This window comes from Dermacentor andersoni, chromosome 7 (genome assembly GCF_023375885.2).
Source record: "Dermacentor andersoni chromosome 7, qqDerAnde1_hic_scaffold, whole genome shotgun sequence".
Taxonomy (NCBI): domain Eukaryota; kingdom Metazoa; phylum Arthropoda; class Arachnida; order Ixodida; family Ixodidae; genus Dermacentor; species Dermacentor andersoni.
Window position 1 is genome coordinate 60,774,756 of NC_092820.1, and position 19,428 is coordinate 60,794,183.

The 19,428-nt window shown below is 45.2% G+C and overlaps 1 protein-coding gene and 1 long non-coding RNA gene across 2 annotated transcripts; both read right to left on the reverse strand.

The window, feature by feature from the left end:
• Window positions 1-3,380: 3,380 nt before the first annotated feature.
• On the reverse strand, window positions 3,381-13,097 carry LOC129385502 (uncharacterized). Its single transcript, XR_008613007.2, has 2 exons — window positions 12,886-13,097; window positions 3,381-3,706 (listed from the first exon to the last, which is right to left on the reverse strand). It is a non-coding gene; the product is annotated as an uncharacterized lncRNA (long non-coding RNA).
• Window positions 13,098-14,506: 1,409 nt separating this feature from the next.
• On the reverse strand, window positions 14,507-17,195 carry LOC126534859 (uncharacterized). Its single transcript, XM_050182082.3, has 2 exons — window positions 16,903-17,195; window positions 14,507-14,860 (listed from the first exon to the last, which is right to left on the reverse strand). Exons 1-2 carry the CDS (start codon window positions 17,138-17,140, stop codon window positions 14,664-14,666), a joined length of 435 nt encoding a protein of 144 aa, XP_050038039.3. The 5' UTR covers window positions 17,141-17,195; the 3' UTR covers window positions 14,507-14,663.
• Between the last annotated feature and the right edge of the window lie 2,233 nt (window positions 17,196-19,428).

Below are 19,428 nucleotides of genomic sequence, written 5' to 3' on the forward strand. Positions count from 1 at the left end.
GCTCGGGTACATGGTGTCGCAACACACCAAATGCCTGCTGACGCAGACGCCCCTGCGGGGCCAGTGAAAATGGTATCAGAGGCGCTTGTCGTGCGATCCAAGCATGGTTGGTAGCAGTCGAACGAAGAATTGAACTCGTTAACAAGGTTAGGAAGTTAGGTGCGATAATATGGCGAAAGGTCTGCGGTGATAGGGCAGTCGAAAACGGCGGTGTAGATGAGACAGAAGTTATGGTTTCAAGGTTTGAATAGGTGGCACACACATGGGATACCGAGTCATCATCAACGAAGACTTTGCGCACACTGAGCTCGGCACCGGCTGATTGTGAATCACATAACGGCGGAAGGGCCACTTGCGCGCGAGAGACATCAGTGATTGCGCTACAGCATGATAGGAAGTCCCGCCCGAAGACGACATCATGGTCGTGGATGACTACACGGGCGGTGCATACCGCTGCACGATGAATACGCCGCGCGCTGGCAGTGCAGAGTGCCATGCCAGAGTGAGAGGTAGTGCCTGTTTTTTAGCTTACGACAAATATTTTCATGGATGACGGAAACGGCCGCCCCAGTATCGACGGGCGCTTGTGCGGCTGCACCCTCAACATGGACCTCAATGACATTCAAGGGCGAAAAACAGGTCTTAAAAATTTCGACGTACCTGCATTTCTTGCTTTTAGAACTGCGCTAATCAGTCTCCCTCGGCAGTAGGTGGTTGAAGACGCATCGGTAACAGCGACCGTTGACGTAGAGAAGGAGAATGGCGAATGCCTGAATCGCGGTCGAGATCAAAGGTTCTCGGCGGCGAGTCAGTGGCATCTCAGGAAGGAGTCTCGGCGGCGTGTTGCGACGCGTAGCGGAGCTGGTCGAAGGCGCCAAGGTTAGACCACATGTTACGACGACAGAAGCCGCACAACATGACCAGCAATTCCACAGGCGAAGCAAATATACCTGCTGTTTGGCCTGTGTCATGTGTCTGCGCGACGAAAGTCTGGGAGGATGCGGCAACTGCAGTGGACGAGACGGAGTCATCCTGTGGGACATTTTGGTGCGGGATGTTGCGCTGGCGGAGTAATTCGTGGAAGCTCTGACATGGGTAGAAGATAACGGTGACACTTTTTGCCCTCTAGGCAAGGAGAATATAACCAACCCTTATATATATAGGTTTGATTGATTACGAGAAAGCGTTTTATTCAGTCGAAATCTCAGCAGTCATGGAGGCATTACGGGATGAGGGTGTAGACGAGCGGTATGTAAAAATACTGAAAGATATCGATAGCGGCTCTACAGCCGCCGTAGTCCTCCATAAAGAAAGTAACAAAATCCCAATGAAGAAAGGCGTCAGGCAGGGAGATACGATCTCTCCAATGCTATTCACAGCGTGTTTACAGGAGGTATTCAGAGACCTGGATTGGGAAGAATTGGGGATAAGAGTTAATGGAGAATGCCTTAGTAACTTGCGATTCGCTGATGAGATTGCCTTGCTTAGTAACTCAGGGGGCCAATTACAATGCATGCTCACTGACCTGGAAAGGCAAAGCAGAAGGGTGGGTCTAAAAATTAATCTGCAGAAAACTTAAGTAATGTTTAACAGTCTCGGAATAGAAGAGCAGTTTACGATAGGTAACATGGCACTGGAAGTGGTTAGGGAATACACCTACTTAGGACAGGCAGTGACCGCCGACCAGGATCATGAGGCTGAAATAATCAGAAGAATAAGAATGGGCTGGAGTGCATTTGGCAGACATTCTCAGATCATGAACAGCAGGTTGCCATTATCCCTCAAGAATAAAGTGTACAACAGCTGTGTCTTACCAGTACTCACGTACGGGGCAGAAACCTGGAGGCTTACGAAAAGGGTTCTACTTAAATTGAGGACGACGCAACGAGCTATGGAAAGAAGAATGATGGGTGTAACGTTAAGGGATAAGAAAAGAGTAGATTGGGTGAGGGAACAAGCGCGAGTTAAGGACATCTTAGTTGAAATCGAGAAAAAGAAATGGGCATGGAAGGACATGTAATGAGGAGGGAGGTTAACCGATGGTCATTAAAGGTTACGGACTGGATTCCAAAGGAAGGGAAGCGTAGCAGAGGGCGGCAGAAAGTTAGGTGGGCGGATGAGATTAAGAAGTTTGCAGGGACAGCACGGACACAATTAGTACATGACCGGGATAGTTGGAGAAGTGTGGGAGAGGCCTTTGCCCTGCAGTGGGCGTAACCAGGCTGCTGCAGCTGCTGATGATGATGATGGCAAGCAGAATTTGAAAGGCGTCGTCCTCAATCCCCTTGAGAATATGTTTCATCTTCTCATCCTCCGTCATAGATGGATTAACATGGCTGCAGAGATGCAATACATTCTCAATATAGCTTGCGAAAGTCTCGTCCGGCTGCTCTGCCCACTAGCGTAGACTCTGTTCGGCGCGAAGCTTGCGTACAGCGGGGCGGCCAAACACTTTTGTGAAATGTGTCCACTTTGCAGACCAACTCGAGATGCCAGATTCATGATTTTTTAGCCACAGGTTCCTAACACCATAAAGGTAACATATGACGTTAAGTTTCGCCTGGCCATCGCATTTATTGGGAGCGCCTACAGTTTCACAGGGGAACAGCCAGTCTGCAACGTCATGTTCACCGGTCGCGCAGAAGATGGCCGGGACACGCTGACGGAGAACGGCGGCGCAAGTGACAGGGGCAGCCATGGTATCAGTCGGTGCGTCGGCCGCGTCACTAATGGTGTTGGTTGGTAATGCACGAGTGCGGAGCTCCAGAGTGACTTGAGGGATTGCAACCACCTCTAACAAATGTGATGTGGTTTAATTGAAAAAGGGATAAGCAGTCTAGCAACAGCCTAGAGTAGCGAACAGCGAGAGCTCTCTCGTGATCACTGCACGGGTCCTCGTCGTCGTCTTCGAGCTTCCACAAAAAATACGAGGCGCGTCTGCTTCATTACAACTGTATTACCTCGATAGCCAAAGCACGCCAGAGAAAGAGAGAGAGGGAGAAAATCTTCATATTAGTATCCAAAATGCTTCTTGCATTTTGTACTATACTCTTTATTTTTTATTTTCTCTTACATTCAGTATTTTATTTTGCAGTGAACTTACCCTTCTGCTTCGGTCTTCGCAAGGCCTGCAGTATTCCCAAAAATAAAATACATGTAAAAAGTAAAAGGCAGTGAGGTAAACAGACTCCGCCCGGTTGGCTACTCTGCACTGGAGAAGGGACAAGGGATGCTGAAAGATGAAAGGAAGGTGAGAAGTTTGTGGTACGCACGAACTTCAGGACTTCATCGTTGAATTCATGACAATCGATCATAAAATCTAGTGCAGCTCAGAGAACGCTAAAGAAGCTGGCGGCACACTAAAGGCACATCAAGTCCGGTTGCAAAGTAGTATGCGCTGACCTTTATTGCAACAACCAAATTACATGTGGTAGGTGCCTTCTAGCATCGCAGGAAGCCACTGACAGATAACAACTCAACCATGCAGACGCTATGCTATAGTGCTATGCTAGTCCGATTCGCTTGCACTCTGCGGCATTTACGCAGCGGCGGAATCTGTCCCTATAGTATCCCGGGCGACAGAAGCAGCTAGCTGCGCAGTCCCTACTGCAAGGCTTCTTCACTGGTGGTTTCAGCAATTCTAAGCAGGTCTTTTCTGCGCAATTGATGCTTGCACAGGTCTTGAACTCCGACGTTGACTGGCATACTGAAAGTGAAACAAGAGTTATGAAGGAAAGCTTTGTGAAAATAAGGAATAGCTTCACACATTTCATATACAAAAGCGTTTAATCAAGTGCGCCGCGTCAACTTCATCTTTACGTATCATCATCGCGTCACGCATGTCCCGAAGCTGACGTCACGAGAACTGAACGCAATCGCGCTCTCAACCAGGCGTGTCACCGGAGCCGCCGCTCCGCTCGCCGATTTCCCTTCCCGAAAAAATACAGGGACGACGGCATCTGTCGTCGCCCGCCTTCGTATCTTCATACAATGTGAATTATATAAGAGTAATATAAGGACTAGGGCGAATCGGTTCATAAAGCTTGGGAGGAATAAAATACGCAGTGCAGGCAAGGACGAGAGGTCAAGGGCACCAATGCGTGTCCCTTGACCTCTCTTCCTCGTCCGAGTTGCGCATTTTATTATTTCTAAGCATATACGATTGAACTTTGACCACCATATTACGGTCCCGCTTGTTTGGATAGGTACAAGCACGTGAAGGAAAATCACAGCAGGCTCATATATACTTCTGCACTCGGCAGACGTCTTCGGGGAAAATTTTAGTGGTTTAGTTCTCTTTCATTCCTGCGGCCATGGCCTAATGGAAGCTGGCGCGGGCGCACACACTCTTGTGCGAACGGGGATCTCGTGTGCATTTGCTACACGACCTGAGGCACGCCCCTACTCGGCAACACAAAGGCAGCTATGGCCAGAAATTTATGGGAGGGTTCGTTATGAAAGCCCTGCGCGAGCAAAAGCAAGATTATGCGGTGAAGTCGTTCACGGAGGGAAAGCGTTGCCTGGTACAAAACAAGATATCAAAGGGCCAGCGAGTGGCAGCGATGACGTCTTCACATTAATTGGCCAAAAGATGAGATAGCAGCAAATGTAATTCGTGTCACACGGGCATTTTTTCAAGGGCTATGGAGTCAATGGCGTTCAAGAACTACAAAATCTGTTGACTCGACAGATTGCTTCGCTACTACATGCCCATTTCAATTGTCGTTGAATTGTTTCAGCAATCTGACGTCCACTACTTGCAGCGCCACCGTCATAAGCGACAAACTCTATCGCCGTAAGTGACTGACCTTGGAAATGATCATAAATATTTAAAAGCGCATTTTCATTGCTGAAGTGTTCCTAAATGTCATTTCAGAATAATTCATTGTCTTTTGTTGGCTTTTAAGGACAAGGCAGAAATGCTTGAGGTAACTGTTTCTTTCTCGTGAAAGCGTTCTCGACACACCATGCATAAGAGTATGCTATTTAAAAAAGACTGTGCAGATCGGACACACTGTTAGAATCGACGCCATGCGAAGCATTATGCAGACAGCAGGCTATGCGGCGTTCTTTAAAGTTCCGCTGCCATAGTGGAATTAGGAGCAGCGTCGTCGTACTCGGACGCTATGTGCAACAACAACGAGGAGGCCTGAGTCTTTGATTAGGCGGCCCAGTACCTTCGAGAACAGCCGTGAGATTCCCGTACGAGCTACGGGAGGAACGAGGAGGCGGCGCATTGCTGTGCGGCGCTCGGAAGTTAAGACTGCTGGGAAACTTCCGTTTCAATCCTTGTTTGAACGGATGCAACCACCACCTGGTGGTCTGCTGCCGATATACCGCGATATAATTACATGTGCCGTCTGACCCGAGCTGAGGTAGATTGCGAAAGTCAGATACGAGAATCGAACTACGAAGCTTGAATGACGATGCAGCGTCCATCACGGCATCACGAACAGGTGCATCAGCACAAGTTAGTAGACAACTTGGTCCACCGGGTCGGCGCAAGCTCTAGACATGAAAATAACAGCATGCCGTGCATGCATGCATGCCATGAGTTTATAACATTATTGTAATGCAGGGCAATACAGTCATAGGAATCATGTCATCGCTTGACATAGAGGCATACCATGAAATGCATTAATGACATTCATGCCAATTATGTTATTAGACGCATTTCATTACATATCGTTCTTGTCCCGCGTGCCTATCAAGACACGCATACCCAGAATATATTCAATTAAAATATGCATGTCATTCACTCCTGTAGAGTCAGGTTATTTCATTCATTACATTAATGTCATAACAAGGATGTCATGTCATCCGCGTCATGACATGATTGTTATTCGTTTAGTAAAGCAATGAAGGGGGCTAGTTGGTGAACGTTCATGGTTGTTTTGCGCTCAGTTTTACGCAGACGATATTAAGGAAGGACAGGACGTGGACGGACGTAGCGCAAACTACCAGTTGGTAGTTTGCGCTACGTCCGTCCACGTCCTGTCCTTTCTTAATATTGTCTGTGTAAAACTGAGCGCAAAACAACCATGATTAATATTCGTGTCAGGTCAATTTTTAAAGTGTTGTGCATCAGGATATTTATCATTATCATCATCCTGGTTACGCCCACTGCAGGGCAAAGGCCTCTCCCATACTTCTCCAACTACCCCGGTCATGTACTAATTGTGGCCATGTCGTCCCTGAAAACCTCTTAACCTCATCCGCCCACCTAATTTGCTGCCGCCCCCTGCTACGCTTCCCTTCCCTTGGAATCCAGTCCGTAACCCTTAATGACCACCCTCTGGTACACTTCCCTCTTCATTACATGTCCTGCCCATGCCCATTTCTTTTTCTTGATTTCAACTAAGATGTCATTAACTCGCGTTTGTTCCCTCATCCAATCTGCTCTTTTCTTATTCCTTAGTGTTACACCCATGATTCTTCTTTCCATAGCTCGTTGCGTCGTCCTCAATTTAAGTAGAACCCTTTTCGTAAGCCTCCAGGTTTCTGCCCCGTAGGTGAGTACTGGTAAGACACAGCTATTATACACTTTTTCCTTGAGGGATAATGGCAACCTGCTGTTCATAATCTGAGAATGCCTGCCAAACGCGCCCCAACCCATTCTTATTCTTCTGATAATTTCAGTCTCATTATCCGGATCCGCGGTCACTACCTGCCCTAAGTAGATGTATTCCCTTGCCATTTCTAGTGCCTCGCTACCTATCGTAAACTGCTGTTCTCTTCCGAGACTGTTAAACATTACTTTAGTTTTGTGTAGATTTATTTTCAGACCCACCCTTCTGCTTTGCCTCTTCAGGTCAGTGTGCATGCATTGCGATTGGTCCCCTGAGTTACTAAGCAAGGCAATATCATCGGCGAATCGCAAGTTACTAATGTGTTCTCCATTAACTCTTATCCCCAATTCTTCCCAATCCAGGTCTCTGAATACCTCCTGTAAACACGCTGCGAATAGCATTGGAGAGATCGTATCTCCTTGCCTGACGCCTTTGTTTATTGACATGTTGTTGCTTTCGTTATGGAGGACTACGGTGGCTGTGGAGCCGCTATAGATTTCTTTCAGTATTTTTACATACGGCTCGTCTACACCCTGATTCCGTAATGCCTCCATGACGGCTGAGTTTTCGACAAAATCAAACGCTTTCTCGTAATCAATGCAAGCTAAATATAAGGGTTGGTTATATTCCGCACATTTCTCTATCACCTGATTGATAGTGTTAATGTTGTCTGTTGTTGAGTAGCCTTTACGGAATCCTGCCTGATCCTTTCCTTGACAGAAGTCTAAGGTGTTCCTGCTTCTATTTGCGATTACCTTAGTAAATAGTTTGTAGGCGACGGACAGTAAGCTGATTCATAAGATAACATATTCATAACATGAATGAAATGACATGACAGGCATCACATGAGTGACATATGACATCTATGCCATGACGTGTTTGTTATGAAGGACATAAGCGGCTTGAGGTGATGGATTCGTGATTGTATGTTTAATTGGATGAGCATGATGAGGGTGAATGGGGTGTTTCTTGCGCAAGGGCCAAGTATGGCCAAAGAGCGCCAGGCCGGTGTCAATGCGTTGACAATGGAGCTATGAATTACGAGAGGCAGACGTAGTAAAAGTATGCCAATGGTTAATGATGCGTACTGTGCACACGAAAAATGCATTGGGACAGAATGGTGATATAGTAATATATGTCACAGGTAAACGTTTGACAAAGCGCTACCGCTTTAACAGCCCTTAAAACGCAAGGGCATGTAGGCATGTGCTATAGAAAACTGCTATCACATCGGCATCCACTGGAAAGCGGATGTGCTGTGAATTTATGGGGATAATAACACGTAAGGCAACATGATTCAGTAAAGCTAGGAATTGCTCCGATGTCATAAAACGGTTCTCGACCTAGAAAAATTACGGTATGAAGAAGGATGTGTTTCCGGTATGCTACAGGAAAGTTTTTTTTTCTTTTAGGTTCTGCTTATTGACACTCCAGGACGACGCGGAGGCCGGTCGGCCTTAGGGTTGGTATTATCGATGAATGATTTATCGACTAATCGAATTAATGTATCGCGCAACACGATTAATCTGGTAAACGTTTATGGTAAAATACGAAGGATGTTTATTATTCGAGTGTACATTCAGAAAATATGTAAAACTGGTTTGTGGCCGCTGCAGATCAAGTGACCATTGATTCGACTCTGCGTAGACTCTCTTAATCGGACCTGTCCTGAAAGCATTGGTCACGATACGGATACCTAGATGGTGGACGGAGTCTAAGATTTATATTGCGCTTGGCGTTGCGGAATGATAAATTAAAGCTCCGTAATGAAGGCATGAGCGGACTAGAATATTATTCAAGTTCAGGAGACACTTTCGATCAGAACCCCATGTTGTGCGTGAAAGAAAGTTTAAAAGGTTCATTGTCTTCAGACATTTTGTCCTCAGATGCTTAAGATAGATAAATGTGAGTTTAGAATCTTAGATGATTCCTAGCAACTTATGATCGCTGCCCACAGAGCTCATTTCTTGGGTCACTGGGTCGATACAAGAGGATAGATAGATAGATAGATAGATAGATAGATAGATAGATAGATAGATAGATAGATAGATAGATAGATAGATAGATAGATAGATAGATAGATAGATAGATAGATAGATAGATAGATAGATAGATAGATTCGGAACGCCTAAGTTCCCAAAGAACGCTTCGCTAGAAACAACATTTTGCATTACCTTTTTCATCATTAGGTTTTTTTGCGCCTTAAGGCAACAAAATGCATTAGTCTCAATGCGAGCTTCTCCGCAAACCGCATGCGTGTAGAACTGCTAGTTACAGTTCTCCGATGTAACACAGAGGTATATACGCTATCGACTAAATGTTTAGACCTCGCCCGCTACCAAGCAATTAAAATTTCATTTAGCACATCTTCGGCAACATCTAATTGCTTCCATACATTGCTTTAATCGAAGACGCAAGCGAGAACTGGCCATTTTACTTCAGCCGGCGTACCCAGGCTGCCAAGAAACTTTTTTCCCAGGCATTCTTCCTCTCAGAACTACAGCCCGCGGTAATTCGGACATCCCATAACATGCGCATTACCTGTGTCGCACCATGATAGTCGAAGATATTGCAGCTGTCGTGTGAGAAAAGTTCGAAAACTGGCCGACGGCATCTAGCCTTATTTCGTTAGAGTACTCGCCGCTTTTTTTAAAGTAGATTGTCGATGCGCAAGTTCTCAGCGGCTGCCTATAGATAGCTTCCGGTAGAGCAGATAACCAATAACCGAACAGATAACCTATGCGCAGATCAGATAACCGATGGTTCCTTAGAGAAAGAAAGTATGTACCAAAAGAAGGGAAATGGCCTTCCAGGACGGCAGGCATTAGATGGTAGTATGAGACTGTAAAATTTGGAGACGTATGATGATGTCGCGCGGGGCACGACAGGCGCAACCTAATATCGCTGGGAAAAGCCGTGGTCATGCAGTGTACATAAATACATAGGCCCATGATGGTGATGAAGATGAACATCGTGCTAGTTTCCTGACTATGGGTCCTTTGGGAGTCTCAAAATATAATTGCTTTTTGAAGTTTTGATTTCCTTATATGCTTCGCAGTCGACAATAGTGCGTAGGCCTCAACCATTAATATACTTGTCTCCGAGCGAAGTAGAACGGATTCCGTGAAGGACGAACTTTACCTGAGTGAGTGCGCCTTGGCTAATAAAGATGCACGAAAAACTTCTGGCAGAACCCATATCACGATGAATGTCGACATGGATGCGATTAGCATTCAAACAATAGAGCGACACACCTACTTGCTGAAGACATCTTTATTTAGAATCTGGGGCCCTATAATGTAGAACTATTCCAATATGTTTCTATTCCAATCTCCTGACGTCAAATTTGCATAACCACCAACGCAAGCACCAGGTGGTCACCCGCAGGGTTGTCTTAACAGACCAATCAAACCCTCTCCTCGTTCATAGGAGGTCACTTTTGTTTGCTTAAAAAACGAATAACATTGCCTACACTGAGCGGCTTGTCGTATCTAATTGGCTGACAAGAGGCGAGGAGAACGCTCAAGGGGGGAGGGATTCGATGGGGCCGAGCCACTGCACTGAAAGTCGATAACCGGATGAAGAGGGTGGTGCCGGCGTCTGCGATTGGTCGGCTTTACTTTACTTAGCTTGCGGTGGCTGGTCGAAAATCGCGGCGGCATGCAACGGAAGCTCAAGAATGAGGCTAAAACGGACTTTCAGCAAAGAGCTGGCAGAATGAGGGGGTAAACGTGCCGAAAGTGCTCGAAAACGTTGCACGGCCACGCAAGATGTTTTATTATACGCAAATACACCTATGCTCTCCGGCAGGTGCGAGTAGCCAGCGTCTGAGCAATCGGCGGCAGCCGTCTTTTATTCCTTTCGGAACGGGGCTGCCTGCGGCTATTCCGAAGAAAATTCAGTTTTGTTCGGCATATTAATGCATCTTTATCGCGTACACGTCACTTTGACGCGGTGAGTTCTTGCGGTTTTGTGACGTCGCGTGACAGGCAGGTGAAGTGGCTGCAGCCCACAAACTTCTAACGAATAGCCGAGGGCTATGGCGAAAAGGGGTCGAATAAGAAATGACTGCTTTTCTTTTTTCTGTGAAATTATGCATAATCAGTGTGTACACATCATATCAGATGGGGAGGCATCGCGGTTTTCGTGACGTCGCGTGACAGACAGGTGAAGTGGGGGTGGTCGAAAAAAGTTTTTGACCAATCGTGGAGGGCTGATAGCAGAATTGGAATAGAAATGTTTGGAATAGTTTTACGTTACAGCGCCCCTGTAGTTAGCATCCCAAGATTTCCATTGCTTCGACTATATGTGACACATTATATCCGGGATCGGCCCAATTTGCAATGACACGAACTCGCCAGGATTGGCCATGACCATGATGGTGTGATGACTGTATGACGAAGACGCAATTATGACGATGGAGTACGATGAAGAAATGACGTCATTGCAAGGACGAAGGCTGTATGAGGATGATGAGATGACGACAATGGGATGGAGATAAGGAAATTATAACGCCGATATGACTACTACACTGAGACAATCACGGCATAAGGACAATTAGATCACGACGAATATATGACGACGATGGTATGACGAGAATCGGCTGACAAAACTGGAATGACGATAGAACGACCATGACAATCCCAACCACGAGCACATATGTATGCCCCAAGCTAGTAGACAACTTCGGACACTGGGTCGGCGTAAGAGGCTCGATAGAAAGACCCAAAGCGCTTAGGTAGACAAAGAATGCTAATCGCATTTTTCAAAATGTTAAGAACCAGGCAGTACGCGGTGGAAAGGAAAAAAGTATTGATGCGTTTAGCATTCTGGGAATACTACCACAATTTAGTGTGCTGCTTTATAATCGCGGTCTTGTGACAACTTTAGTCACTGGGTATTTATTTGCCCAGGGCATGTACGTAGCCAAATAAACAAACCGGACAAGAGCGGTCAATGGCACGGGTTTGTGGCACTGGGCGTGTGGCACAAGAACATTTACCGCAATATACAAAGAGAGTCACTTATCATGTGCCAGCGGGTATGTGCCCATTCTTGTTCGCTGCCACGGAACGGAATTACCCTATTCCATTACTACTCGGGATTACCCGAGTAATCAAGCATTGCAATAGGCAAGAAGTGAAAACGTCCGCAACAAAAGCAGCCGAGTATAGAAAAATAATGGAAGTGAACAAACTGAGACTTCAGCGTGCACTAAGCGAGCGGCGTTGAGCTACAGAGAAACGAAGGAGTCGGAAAGAAAATTGAAGTCGGCTATTAAGTCGTGCGTAAAAATACATTGCATTTGCGTACTTTTGCACAAACATTTCCGTCTTAACCATTTCACTTTTCTTAAAGCTTGCTTTTAACGCTAACATTCGACTTCGCTTAACAATGATTACCGCATAGACGTAGCATTCGTGCAATCGATAACTTTTTCAAATTAATGGGCATCTCAGAATGCCCACTACAGGTTGTAATTAAAGGTGTATTCTGCAGTACGGTGCATCGCTACATTGCTTTAATGCTAATTGTGTCAACACCAAAAATCATCGCGAGAAATGTGCCTCAATGTTTGTAACGTTGACAGTTACGACAAGAACCATTGCTTACATACAAGAAGTGGGTTGATATAATTCTGGCTGAACTTAAGAGCAAGAGATGGTGCTGGAAAGGCTGCGTAATGTAAACAACATATGGCCGACAAATTAATAACAGAGCGAATACAAAGGCGCGCGAGAGGAAGAAAAGGTAAAAACACGAATACCATTGTAGAAGAAAACGAGAACTGTGGGTTCAGGGTGAGCTCAATTTACACAGAAGAAATGCAATAAATGATCCCAAGCAGATTCTTCCTTCTGCGGTAAATATGAGGCTCACCACGACGATGCAGCTATCTTCGTCTGTGTATCCCGGTTTATTTACTAATACCGCTACCACTTTCAACGGCAACAAAACATTATTTATTATTTCTGCATATAACACTAAAGTCTTCAACGGTGCTGCGCAACTTCAGCTTGCTGATTTATCCACAACTGCAGCTGTTCGACCTTCTTGCAGTTCTGTGCATACTCGAGTTTCTTGTTGTCTGGTTTACGTGATGTTAGTTCATTTATATTTGTTCTAAGGGGCATGATTCGTGTACATAATTTCCTCTTGATCGAGCTTTGCCGACGGTAGTTTAATTTTTTCGACAGGTGCGTCAAAGAATCAAAGCCTTCTGTCTCCACGCGAATGAACAACTTCAACGTGGGTCACGGGTCTTATGCTAGCGTGCTTAACGCGGGTACCCAAACGTGCGATTTTAAGCGCGTACCTGGAAGCCCTCTGCTTTCCACTTGACCAGTGCTGCCCATGGAAGCTTCGCCACTGGCGGGCGTCGGTACTGCGTGCCCTGTTGTGGCTACCAAAACCAAAAGTGCAGCGCTTAGAAGCATGGCGGAATAATGAGGTGAGATACGCCGCTGTAGTCACTTCTGGGAGACCGACCCATATTCGAATCTATTTTAGGTGGCATTTCCTGTTCCATCTTCGCATGACTCAACATTTATGAATACGTGCTTCAGGTCGTTTTTCAAAGCCCTAGCCATTGTGTAAGGTATTCTTTGTTTAGTTCGCCAGATAGCTTTGCCGTGAGATTGAAAAAAATAACGCGCTAATTTTTTTCTAGAGGACAGTATTGCTTTAGACTGAATACTTGACAGGGACAGGTCAAAAATAGCATACGTTCTGACAGGCGTTTTGGGTGCGTCTTACCAGTCCAGAATAGGGGACTTGCGTCGGATTGACATTACATGTAGACTACAGCTGTTCTGTCACCTAGAACGTTTTCACTCAGTTGCTTGTTTCGCTTCGTCTAGATGTAAAAGCAGAATCTTTAACGGCGAGGAATATAAAAGAATGATGCTACTTTTGCTTAAAATTCGGGAGACATCAGAACTTTTATTGCATGACTGGGTGTTACTATCATCGCTTCTTGTAGGAAGAGTATTTCACCATAATATCAATTTCGCCGTAGAAGTTCGACGTTCTTCTTGCGCACTGAGCCTCAAGACTCGATCAGAAAATATTTTTATATGAATATAAACATGAACGGAGGTGATGCAGGCGGCGTTAGCTTGGCAGATAAGGCCTGCAATTGCTCCACTCCGTCTGAAATCTCTTTCCGTGTAATATGTTTCACCATAAGATGATAAATGCAATCTCTCGAAGACGTGTGAGTAGGATGCGTGAAAAGTGCTTGCACACTATCCGCGGTCCTTTCGGAAGAACTCAATATTCTGCCCTTTCGTGAGGAAGCTCTCTGCTCATGATGTTCAGGAGCCTCTCTTCTCAGAGCATAAGCACTTACAGCATTATGTGAAGTGCTCCATATCGTCCACTTTTCCTATATCGTCCACAAAACATGAGATTGACAGGTTGGACAGCTGATCCACGAACGTCAACGCAGTAGTTCCGGCACACCACGCTTTTTCCCTCTATGGGCAATTTGATGTGGCATGCTGTAAGCAATACTGGGACCAATTTACGCAGTGGTAGACTAATGCACAGCGAACGTTTGAAGTTCTGATTATTTTATAGCCAATCTGTTCCCAGCACCCCAATGCCATTTTTGACTACAATTCTTGTGTGCGTCCCCTCGAAATAAATTGAGAATTCATTGATCATGGACATTCATTGAGTGTGGACATAGTAAGCATCATAATGAAATGTTATTCAAACTACTTTAAGCGAAGCATGGTCATGACAGCCATGGTTCTGGCACTGACAAAAAAGTGAACTTCGAATTGATATCTTGGAACTATCAGCAACCGCGACCTGCTAGAAAACCATGTGCAGGAATAAGCCTTACGGAGCCACATTGAAATGACCCTTTCAGGAGTTGCATCGGTGTTATTGTCATGATGTAAACGTATTTTCAGCAGAGATGGTAGCCCTTGAAAGGAGAAGATATCTTTATTGCTCTTGAAGGTAAATATCCCGCTGTGCATGATACTAAGGAAAAACACGAGCTGTTTAAGGAACCCGATAGTTTGTGACGGCGCTCAGCTTTTCCCTAGTATACCGTAGACACATGTCATGGTAGAGCTCTCTTCAAGACTTCCGGCACTCAGTTGCTGTTACGCATGTATCGTTGTGATGCCTGTAGAAGCCGCTCCGGCAAAAGCAGCCGGTCACGCAGTCTTTATTGCAATTGGGCTTCTTTGGTTGGGTTCCAAGCAGCTGACGGCAGCTCTCTTCGCCACAGTTGCTGCTCTCGCACTTCTTGTGTATTTCTCTTCCTTCGCATACTGAATGTAAGAGACAAAAAGAAGGCGAACGTTTAAGCAACACGGAGTATTATAAAATTCTGAGAGCCCATAATCTCAGTGCGCTACGACGTGTCAATCGCTGCTACGAGTGTCCCTGCTACCGGTAGAAACAATAAAATTATTCTGGAAGCTCATTTGACGCCTTACAAGTAGGGCCGATCGCTTTCGATATATATATATATATATATATATATATATATATATATATATATATATATATATATGTATATGTAGTTTTTAAATTCGGGAGGCGGGTAAAAATAAGACGTTAGCATTAAGGGGGAACACGGTTGAAATCTGGGGCATCTTGCTTGCCGCGTAGCTCAAAGTTCGGGATTTTTCTTATACTTTTTACAAACGATTAACACAAGAAATGGTCGTCATTTTGAACACATATATTTAAACAAAGGAAATCGCTCACAGAAGCATGTAATGGTAAGGAGAGCGGGTCACAAATCATGTAGTGAACTCACCTCTCTAAATCTTTCTTGTGAAGCATTATTAGATCTTATTAAACGAAACACAATAGCAATAATAACAAACAGATACTTGTTTGCCAGTCTCTTTGTTCTCTGCACTTCTATACCTAAAGAAAACAGTATAAGAATGTGTGATGATGGTGCATGCCTTGTAGGAGATGTGACACTTTTCTTTATAACAGAAACCCCCCTTGACTCTCAAAGTCATATGCATTCAGGGCATTTCTGTGTCCATCCTAGGGGGGGACCTGTCAGGCTTTTCGTCATTGTCTGTTATCTTGGTGTTTTACTGGTTCGCAACATATGCTCTATCAACAAAATTAATGGAATACCAGCTAGAAGTAACATCCACCCTTTGAACGTAACACAGTTTGGTAAAGAGCCTCCCAACGTCATAGCTGCTGTTTGCAATGCGAAACAACGTCAGCGTTGGGTTAAATCGCCTCCTAGCACATTGCCACCATATACATGTATGCTATGTGCGAGAAATTTCGCGAAATGTGCCAGTAGGGCATTTATATAAACGCGGCTACTGAAAAACGCAGCAAACTTTCATTCACTCAATGCAGGCAGGCAATTGATATATTAGAAGAGAACTGTTTAGTCCTGCGTTCGACCTGCATTAGCAAACGCCTGTGCACGTAAACAAGCGCTGATGTTACGGTAAATTAGGATTTCGGTAAATACAATCTAACGGTCATATATGAATACATGAGATCTCACTAGTAACTGTGTCTACTGTGTCATTTAGTTACGAGGGCGAGATTGTGAAGCCAGAGGAGGAGTTCGACTCTCTAGTAACAGCGAAGCAACCAAGCTGGTTTAAATTCAGTGACATTTGCCTGGCGAGCGCTGAAAAAAAAAACATTCGGACAAGGGCAGTCCAGAAGGCACTCGTGGTCCACACCTATAAAGTGTCCGATTCTTTTATTAGCGGGGACGCGAGTTAACACACACAGAAAGCCAAGCACTCAGTAGTAATAGACACTCTTGTTTTCGTCCCCGTTTATACTCTAAGCTAAATGCAGTATAAACACGTCGACCAGCTGTCCAAAGGGCTAGTTTTATTTGCAGATTTTACGTTTTTTATATGAGACTGGTAATTTTACTACATTAGTACAACTTTTTTAAAGGTATCTTTATGAAGTGAAATGCGGAGGTGCGGGACCGTACCAATAACGTGCTGTCATAAAAAGCCACTTTGTCAAAACTTTTGTCTACATACATCTGTTGTTCGCGGAAATTCCGTTAGCGAAGGTAAGACTTATACCAAGTCTGTTATATTACCTCTTTTGAGCGTCAACTGCATCTGTTGCGAACACACCAATAATCCTGTGTCTACCCTCAGCGCCTGACGTCACGAAATGTCTTTCTATTTACACACGTGCGTGTGCAGTTAGCCATTCAACACGTCTGATAACTGACAGGAATTTCCGAATTTCCAGTAGTTTAGGCTCTATCGTTATTGCTTTCGGGCAAATATTCTAAATAACACGTAACGCATAGCAATGATGCGACAGGCGAGCTGTGCTGTGCGCTTACGTAGGAGAACTCTCTCTTCCACGATCACTGCGTCGCGCGAGGAAATTTGAACGTTGGCGTTTCTTGGCCAGGCATGGCACCTTGGCACCACCAGGAGAAGCAGGATGGCTGCGGCTGAAAGCATGGCGAGGCTCATCTTTTCATGTACGAAATTGAAGCCTTGTCTGACAACGGTGCTGTTATTTCGAGAGGTGCGTATATACGAATAGGTCGTGCTGCTGCCCTTCGGTTCAGTCATATGGGGCGACGGCCGGTTAGAGGGACTATTCCAGGGATGCCTGCTTTTCTTGACAGTTTATTTTTTGCGGACAGCAGCTAACAAATGAATATGTTCGAATGGTGATATCATCTCCCCTTGCCTTGCGATATTGTCTCACCACGGAGAACAAAGGAGCGCGAACGTCTTACCAAAAGCATTCCCCCTTGCACTCATTTCTACCGAGAGCTGTTCATTTTGGCAGGTGAGGCATGGACGCCACAAAAAGTTTTTTTTTTCGCCAGGGACACAGGTGTTTTACGACGTCGAGCACCAAAGCGACGTGTTCGTAGCAGTAAATGCGAAAAGCGGGAGGAGTTCTCGTCCAGTACTGCAATAACCACTATGCTTGGCATATATAATATGAAATGCCTGTTCTCACTAACCAGGTTACTTGCTATAATTTCTTCCTTCGCTATAATTCCCCCACATGAACTTACCTCTTCATAGCTCACAGCTTGAAAAGGCTGATTACCAGTAATAAACTCTTCTTGTTTTTACGCGTCATTAGAAATACCTGAGTATGTCACTTTTAGAGGTTAAATATATTCAAGCCATCAATAATTTCACGACAGACAGAGAGACAGAAGGACGGACGGACGGGACGGGACGGGACGGACGGGACGGACGGGACAGACAGACAGACAGACAGACAGACAGACAGACAGACAGACAGACAGACAGACAGACAGACAGACAGACAGACAGACAGACAGACAGACAGACAGACAGACAGACAGACAGACAGACAGACAGACAGACAGACAGACAGACAGACAGACAGACAGACAGACAGACAGACAGACAGACAGACAGACAGACAGACAGACAGACAGACAGACAGACAGACAGACAGACAGACAGACAGACAGACAGACAGACAGACAGACAGACAGACAGACAGACAGACAGACAGACAGACAGACAGACAGACAGACAGACAGACAGACAGACAGACAGACAGACAGACAGACAGACAGACAGACAGACAGACAGACAGACAGACAGACAGACAGACAGACAGACAGACAGACAGACAGACAGACAGACAGACAGACAGACAGACAGACAGACAGACAGACAGACAGACAGACAGACAGACAGACAGACAGACAGACAGACAGACAGACAGACAGACAGACAGACAGACAGACAGACAGACAGACAGACAGACAGACAGACAGACAGACAGACAGACAGACAGACAGACAGACAGACAGACAGACAGACAGACAGACAGACAGACAGACAGACAGACAGACAGACAGACAGACAGACAGACAGACAGACAGACAGACAGACAGACAGACAGACAGACAGACAGACAGACAGACAGACAGACAGACAGACAGACAGACAGACAGACAGACAGACAGACAGACAGACAGACAGACAGACAGACAGACAGACAGACAGACAGACAGACAGACAGACAGACAGACAGACAGACAGACAGACAGACAGACAGACAGACAGACAGACAGACAGACAGACAGACAGACCAAGCTGTTTCAATATTCATCTAATTTTTCTCTGACCTGACGACTACCCTTTTATGTTGGGCACAGTTGTCATTGATATACTTACCTTGCAGGTCATGGTACTTACAGCGAGTACAGATCCATGATGGCGGGGCAAAAAATATTTTTAACTCCGGTCTTCGAGGCGTGTGCTCACGAAACCGAATGCCAGCATGTGACAAATATTTATTTATTTTTTTCAATGTACCTTACAAGCCCCAAGGGGAGCATGAGGAAGGGGGGGGGGGGGGCGTCGTTGAACAAATGACGAGAGAAAAGCGATATATGAGCGCTCAAAAATGTGAGCTAAATATTTTTATAATGATCACGTGCTTGCAAAACAGTGTTACAAATAAAAACGCTAAATCAATACAAAGAGTTGTCGGGAAAGGAATGAAAATTACAGTTCATGGTAACATAAAAGGTGACGTATCACTCGCGCAAACTAACGTACATAGCGCTGGCACATGAAATAAACAAAATTGAATCAACAACAACAAGAAAAGAAAGAAGACGTGGCACATATGTGACACGTATCATATCACATGACATATGTACAGATGAATATATTTGCTATGATGAAAACTGCTGGTTCAGTAGTGGTCTGAGTTTATCATTACTCATTTGCCCGACAGTGCTGTTAGGAAGCGAATTCCATAAACGAATCGCTCGTGGTAGAGCCGAGAAGTTTAATGCGTTAGTGTTGCTATAAATGCGAGTGGGGCTTAAATCATCATAAAGTCGTCGTGA

What these genes read in the sequence shown, in the direction of transcription:
- LOC126534859 (XM_050182082.3), bottom strand. Translation starts at nt 17,140, where the DNA reads ATGACTGAACCGAAGGGCAGCAGCACGACCTATTCGTATATACGCACC. An exon ending in GGAAGAGAGAGTTCTCCTAC is followed by an intron (nt 14,861 to 16,902) that starts GTAAGCGCACAG and finishes TCTTACATTCAG; the next exon opens with TATGCGAAGGAAGAGAAATA.